Source organism: Silene latifolia, chromosome Y (assembly GCF_048544455.1).
Source record: "Silene latifolia isolate original U9 population chromosome Y, ASM4854445v1, whole genome shotgun sequence".
Lineage (NCBI taxonomy): Eukaryota > Viridiplantae > Streptophyta > Magnoliopsida > Caryophyllales > Caryophyllaceae > Silene > Silene latifolia.
Genome location: NC_133538.1, coordinates 385,649,503 through 385,657,256, shown reverse-complemented (window position 1 = coordinate 385,657,256; position 7,754 = coordinate 385,649,503). Strand labels below are relative to the sequence as shown.

Genomic DNA, 7,754 nt, shown 5'->3' with positions numbered 1-7,754 from the left:
AGGTGGAATTAATTAGCTATTAAAGTTTACAAGAGGTTGTAAAATTAGCTAAATGGGTTAATATTGACACATTGTATGTTGATAAAATGGTCTTATGATTACTTAATAGTTAAGTAGTCATTGATAGTTAATTTATATTATTTAAGTGTTAAATAATCAAATTAATATTTAATTATGTCAGATAATTAAATATAAGACTTATAAGCATTTGTGGGGCAAATGTCGAAAATCGAAATGGACCCGAAGGGAACCATTTGGACAGATTTTTATACACTACTAATACACTCATTGTGAGTGGAAAAGGTAGGCATTTCCCACTAGCATTTGTATGTGAATTTTATACATTTGCATGCCTATATATACCTAAGTTATTCCATCATTTCTTAGGTTGTAAATTTGAAGAAAAATTGGTCTTTCTGTGCTTGTTGTGGATGGTTCATATACACCATCAAAAGACCATATTTTTCTTCTTATTTTGTTCATCCTTTTACAATAAACACATATAAAAGTAAACTAATAATATTATCAAGGTAATAATATTAATTAGTACATCAAATATACATATAACAAAGTTACTACTACTATTAACTAGTTATTAATTGTAGTAGTATTTTGGGCTTATCTTGGGTGCCACCTTAGGAGATTACCTATTTTGGTAATTTTGGTATATTTGAAGGATCATCCACATTCATATAGCTCAAGAACTACAAAGGTAGGAGACCTTTGTAGTGCCCTTACTTGCCTTATACAATGTAAGGAACTTTTGTCTTAAGTTGGTTTAATACCATCTTTTATACTTTTATTTGCATGCATGTAGATTTAGACCACTTTAAATTAATTTGTAATTTTAATATAATAAGATGAGTATTAATTTGGTCTAAATAACTAACACTTTCGTCATGAGTTAGCCGAACACGATTTAACCCTTCTTTGGTTGCGGCTTTCGAAACATCCCGGAGCAAGGTACGAGCAACACCGTTCCGAACAATAACCTCGGGTTCCTCAACATCTTCACCTTCATTTACAACTACCTTGTTTTTCCCTTTAAAAAGGCGGCGTCTTTTTCCCTCGGACATCGACTCGTCCCGACCACGAAACAGGGGCGTAGTTGGGTTTGGTTGAGGTGAAGAAAAACTAGTGGAGTTAAGATCATGAGATGGTAGTGGTGATGATGGTTTGTGAAAGTGGCGGCTTTGTTGATGGCGGGTTGATGATCGGGTTTTTGCATGGTTAGGATTCATGTTATGATGATGGTTGTGTAAAGGAGGTGATGGCGATGGTTGTGTAAAGGAGGTTATGGTGATGATGGTAACTATTTTGAAAAGATAAAAATTATGCAAGTGGGGGATGTGGTACGGTTCACACGTAAGGGAGGGGGTAATTATCGGAGTAGGTCTAGGTCTAGGTCATAGCAAGTGGTTATCAAATATGGTAAGTGTCAAATGGTGATAGGAGTTATGGTAGGTATAGGATGTTAGGTGATAGAATTAATATGGTAAAAGATAAAATTTAGAAAGTTGAATGTGTATAGGAAAGATGAGTCGTGTAACATGGAAAGTAATTTAGGAGAAATTGTATGTGATTTGGAAAGATAAAAGATATGGTGTGTTTATGTATTTCTTTTTTTTTTATTCTAAAATGTAAGCTTTTCCATTAATAAGCGCAAATTACATCACATCGTTTTGTATACAAAAGTCACATATTTAAGTGCAAATATTAAACTAAGTGCACCTTAGACAACCAGTGCACATCTTTTTGAGAAATGGAAACAGGTTTACAACAGATAAAACGACTTCTAATGACCTCTTGAACTTGACATGCAATAATGCTAGGTCTAGTGAGGCATTGATGAATCCTTGCTTCATTACGCTGCATCCATATAAAGTACCAGCAGGCAATAAGAGCTGCTGTAGTGACTTTCTTCCTGATATTACTCCATCTTCTGCGAGCAATGGTGAGTATGAATCCATTAGCTCTAATATCAGTACCCAACCAGTTGCCAACAATCAGTAGAAGTTCTTGACTGAATTGACAGTTATTAAACAGATGATGATGTGTTTCTGGAAACAACTGACAAATACAGCAGAGATCATCTACACTGACACCATACAGAACCAGTTTATCTTTCAGTTTCAGAGCCTGGTGAGCCACTAGCCAGGCTATAAAATTATGTTTTGGGGCAGGAACAGGGCACCATACAGCCTTGTGCCAGTCCACCAGCTCCTTCTTCTCCCTTAACCATTGGTAACAACCCTTCACTGTGTACAAACTAGAATTGTGACTCCACTGTCCCTCAACAAATCCACCATTGATAGTATCCTTGACACTACAGATCTTCCTCCAGTACCAGCAACAATCTGTAGGGGGATTATACTGAAGCCAAGCAGAGCCTTTTAAATACACATGATGCACCCACTTAACCCAAAGCCTATCAGGTTGCACAACAATCCACCAAACTAATTTGCCAACCAATGCAATATTCCAAACTTGAGATTGCTTAAGACCAAGACCCCCCCTCCTGTTTTGGCACACACACCTTTTGCCAAGCAACAGAAGGCACTTTACCATATTCAGAGCGGCCTTCCCAAAGAAAATTTCTACAAATATCATCAACCCTCTTAAGGACACTCTATGGGAGAACAAACATAGCTGCCCAATAACTATGCATTGTAGATAGAACAGAAGACACTAAGACTAGTATGCCAGCATAAGAGAGGTGTTTAGCTCCTAAACTTCTGATCCTAGCCACTATCTTGTCAATCAACAATACACAGTCTTTCTTCATAAGCCTGCCTGCTGTGATGGGCACCCCAAGGTATTTAAAAGGCAGAGAGCCTTCTATAAACCCAGAGATGGACAGAATGTCATGCTTAAGCTGAGTATTGACTCCATTAAAATACACACTAGACATCTGAGCATTCATCTTAAGTCCAGATGCTTCAGAAAAAGCAGAATAGGCCCTAAGCAAGAGCATTATAGAGTGTGCATTCCCTTACAAAACATTAATAAATCATCAGCAAACATTAAGTGTGTCAGCTTAACTGGTTTGCAAAGGGGGTGATACTGAAAAGGCATTTTCTCAGTAGCACACTTCAAAATTCTACTCAGGTACTCCATGCTCAAAGAAAATAAAAGAGGTGACATGGGATCCCCCTGTCTAAGGCCCCTCTTACCAGGAAAGAATCCAAAAGTTTCCCCATTAAGGGAGAAAGAAAAGGTAGCACTAGTCACACATTCCATTACTAAATCTCTGAATTGTTTAGGGAAGTGAAAGGCAGTCAACAAATCACTTAAAAACTCCCAACTAACTGAGTCATAAGCCTTCATCAAATCCATCTTAAACGTACAACGTAGGGAACAAGCTTGTCTATTATATAGCCTAACAAGGTCTTGACACACCAATATGTTTTCAATAATACTTCTACCTTTGATGAAGCCCCCTTGATTTAAACTAATCAGCTCAGGTAGCACCTCAGCCAGCCTATTACATAAGAGTTTGGATACACACTTGTAGAGAACATTGCAACATGCAATAGGCCTGAACTGAGTGACAAGAGTAGGCATCTTACACTTTGGGATAAGTGTAAGAATAGTGGAATTCAATTGTCTAAGAAGCTTACCATATTTAAAGACATCTTTAACAGCTTGACATACCTCATCACCAATAATACTCCAAGAATCTTTATAGAAAGCACTGGAGTAACCATCTGGTCCAGGAGATTTATGGTCAGGAATGGAAAAAATAGCTGCCTTGACTTCATCATCAGTGATGGGCTTGAGAAGAATAGAACTGTGAGCAGCATTGCAAATAGTACCCTTCCTGATAATTTTAGCATTAACTTTTGTAGTGGGTACAACTTCCCTCAATAAGCTTTTATAGTACTGCAAAAAAGCCTCCTGAATATGCTGAGGGTCATCATGCTCCACACCATTCACATCTTTGATAGCCAGTACTTGATTCCTCAAAAAATGACTCTTAATGACACCATGGAAATACTTAGAATTACTGTCACCATCTTTAATCCAACTGGCTTTAGCTTTTTGACTGAGAAACTGGGTACAAGCCTCCTTCAATTCTTTATACTCCTTGAGAGCATTATTTTCTTTGTCAATCCAATCCTTGTCACCTGGGAATTGAATAATCTGATTTTGAATATACTCCAGATTTTTCAAAGCCATCAAGGAGCTATTTTCAATGTCACAGAAGTGCTCTTTATTATAATTTCTGAATTTTGTCTTGAGAGACTTGAGTTTAGAAACTAAATAGAACATTTTTGTGCCTTGATAAGAAGTGTTCCACCAGCCACTAAGGGTAGTAAGATAAAAAGGAGCCTTCCCCCACATATTGTAGTATTTGAAAGGCTTCTTATGCTGAGCAAGCTGATTATTACTCTTGATAATGCAGGGAGTATGGTCAAAATCACCTTCAGGCAAAAAGTGAGCATACATCTCTTCCATATCCATACCCCACTCTCTATTTATAAAAGCTCTGTCCAGCCTACTATACACCCTTGTAGCAGCATCTTGCTTGTTGTTCCAAGTGAACAAAGACCCCATTGCTGGGCTATCAAATAACTCACACTTGTCCACACAAGCATAGAAATCTTCAATTTCAGCATCTGTACTGTTACCTCCCAACCTTTCTGAATGAGCCAAGACTGTGTTAAAATCCCCACACACCAGCCAAGGGCCATGAACAGTAGATGCAAACCTAATCAATTAATCCCATAATTCATGCCTGCCACATAAGTCATTAAAACCATACACCATAGACAGACTAAATTTCTTGTTAGTAGCTATTTCCAGTACCCTCATGTTAATACATTGAGCAGAATAATCCAGAAAATCAACTTGAGAGATAAAAGGATTCCACAGAACCCAAATCCTCCCTCCTTTATGCCATCCATTATTAGTTGATACACTCCGTCTCCAACCATCCATGAGAATACTATTCAGACACTTTAGAGACAATGTTTTAACCTTTGTCTCTAGGAGACCAAATAAGCCTACTTTATTCATATACATAAACCATTTCACGTGCCTTTGTTTAGTAGGAGTATTTAGTCCCCTCACATTCCAAAACCCAAGATTATACATCCCCCACAAGGGAGGGCATTTCACTACCACTTGTCCCAACTACTACCTTGGGTGCTTTGGATTTATTTAGAGCTTCAAGGAATGATTGCTGGCCAAAAGTGTGAACACTGCAAGCACCTTCAGTCACCTCCTGCCTACTCATCCTAACAATAGGCCTGATAGGGGTAGGTCCAGAAGTATACTGTCCATTCCTTTACCAAACAACTGGTGTTTTTAATTGCACTTCCACCTGGTTCCCAGAATGAGTCACAACTACAGGAGTAGAAGGAATGGTTCCTTTCCCTTTACTCTTACTAGCTGGGACTGGCATAGCTTTGGGTCTCCAAACTTGATTTACTGGCTTAGTAGCAGGTTGAGTGGCTGGCACTTTCTTATCACTTTTCTTCTTCCTACAGTCAGCACCACTATGCCCAACTCCTTTACAAACAGTACAAACCACAGGTTTCCACTCATATTTAACATCAATCTCAACCACCTCACCATGCTCATCTAAAAATTTGACTTTATCAGGCAAGGCCTTCCCAAACAACAATTCTATCATCACACGAGCATACCCTATCCTAGTCTTTTCTTCAGTGGCTTGGTCACATTTAATAAACTTACCAAGGAGTCCAGAGATACGAGGAATCCCCTTTCCCCAAAATTTCAGTTGAAGTTTATGAAATTTGACCCAAACAGGAACTGATGTGACTTCGTGTTTGACTAAATCAACCTTAGGTGACCATGGCTTAACAATTAAGGGCTTATTATCAAATAAGAACTGACCTTGTTTCAAAACAGCATCCATAGCAACCTTAGTCTTAAAACGCACGATAAAAACACCATTAGGAAGGAATGACAGTTTGTCTACCTGATGATTAACCCTAAGGCGGCGTATGAATCCTTCCACTATCTCCCACGGAGGGTTAGCACCCAAGATTAAACAATACACTGAGTTACGCCAATAATTCAACTCTGCTTGTACCTCCTCTTCAGTGAATTGCAACAACTCAGGTCCCTCCTCTATTACTTCCAGCACAGCAGGAGTATGAACAGGCTCATCAGAACTCTCCAACTCCTCCTCAGAGACGTCCTCAACAAGTGGTTCTAATTGTAAAGGAGGAATTCCAACAATTGATCCCATCGATTTCTCTTTACGAACATCCGCACTAGACGGATCTTCATTACGCGATAAGACTGGAAATTCCTCTTGAGATGTAGTAGACAGAAGATCGAATTTATTGCTAGTTGTTTTTTTATTTTGTTTTGAAGATGAAATTGAACGATTAATTGAATTGGGTGCAGTTACCATGACTTCTGCAGATGAAACCCTAATAATCCTCGCTTTTTTTTTTTTTTTCTCTTTCTCTTTCTATCTCTACATTATCTCTTTGTGTTTATGTATTTCGATAAGGAGTTAAGTTTGTATAGACAATTAAATCTAAATATCAAATAGAAATTTATGATAAATATATTCCTATAAACGAAATTATTCATGTAACGCAATATACGGACACAGTCATACAATCTTAACTTTAACTAGTCAGTCATAAAGAAATTGAATGTGTATAGAAACTTAGCTACCACCGATTAAACCAATTTCCAACCGTAAAGTTTCAAATCGTTCTCTAGCTAACGATTTTGTCAAAATGTCTGCCCATTGTTTTTCAGTACTACAAAATTCTAGTTTTATATTCCCCTTCTCAACATGGTCTCGAATAAAATGGTGTCTAATTTCAATGTGTTTAGTACGTGAATGTTGTGCGGGATTTTTAGAAATAATTATTGCACTAGTATTATCACATAAAATAGGAATATATCCTACGTCAACACCATAATCATGTAATTGTTGCTTAAGCCATAATAGTTGAGTACATACCAGTCATGCAGCAATATATTCGGCCTCAGCAGTTGAGAGAGCAACCGAATTTTGTTTCTTCGAACCCCACGTAATGATGCACGGTCCGACAAATGTGGCGACACCCGACGTGCTTTTTCTGTCTAGAGAACATCATGCATAGTTGGCATCAGAATAACCGACAAGATCAAAATTGCACTCCATTGGATACCATAAATAAAGCTTAGCCGTGCCAATTAAATATCGTAAAATTCATTTTCCGGCCGTCATATGCGATTCTTTGGGAGATGATTGATATCTCGCACATGCGCATACGCTAAACATAATATCGGGTCTACTTGCGGTCAAATATAACAATGACCCAATCATTCCACGGTAAGTAGTTTCATCAACTGATTTACCGTCTTCATCTAATGTCAATTTCTTGTTCTTGACCATTAGAGTAGGCATAGCATGGGAATTTTCCATTCTGAATTTTCGAATTAATTCCTTGATGTATTTTTGTTGATGGATTTTAATGCCTTCATCGGTTTGTTGTATTTGCAGACCTAGGAAGAATTTTAGTTCTCCCATCATACTCATTTCGAACTCGGAGGTCATCAACTCAGAAAAATACTTGCATAGGCTTCGGTTGGTCGATCCAAAGATGATGTCATCGACGTAAATTTGAACAACCAAAAGGTCAGAACCCTCAGATTTTAGAAATAAGGTTTTATCAACGGATCCTCTACTGAATCCACTGTCAAGTAGAAACTCAGATAATCTGTCGTACCATGCCCTAGGTGCTTGCTTCAATCCGTATAGGGCTTTATCTAATTTG

The 7,754-nt window shown here is 38.0% G+C and overlaps 1 protein-coding gene across 1 annotated transcript; it reads right to left on the bottom strand.

Moving 5' to 3' along the window:
• Positions 1-1,716: 1,716 nt before the first annotated feature.
• LOC141632009 (uncharacterized) lies at positions 1,717-6,388 on the bottom strand. Its single transcript, XM_074444605.1, has 4 exons — positions 5,295-6,388; positions 3,174-4,711; positions 2,646-2,991; positions 1,717-2,536 (listed from the first exon to the last, which is right to left on the bottom strand). Exons 1-4 carry the CDS (start codon positions 6,386-6,388, stop codon positions 1,717-1,719), a joined length of 3,798 nt encoding a protein of 1,265 aa, XP_074300706.1.
• Positions 6,389-7,754: the final 1,366 nt, after the last annotated feature.

Excerpts from the sequence above, each read along its gene's own strand:
- LOC141632009 (XM_074444605.1), bottom strand. The coding sequence starts at position 6,388 with ATGGTAACTGCACCCAATTCAATTAATCGTTCAATTTCATCTTCAAAA. Across the intron at positions 2,992-3,173 it reads AACTTTTGGATTCTTTCCTG|GGAATGCACACTCTATAATG; the intron begins GTAAGAGGGGCC and ends ATGTTTTGTAAG. Across the intron at positions 2,537-2,645 it reads CATAGTTATTGGGCAGCTAT|GTGTGTGTGCCAAAACAGGA; the intron begins GTTTGTTCTCCC and ends GCTTGGCAAAAG.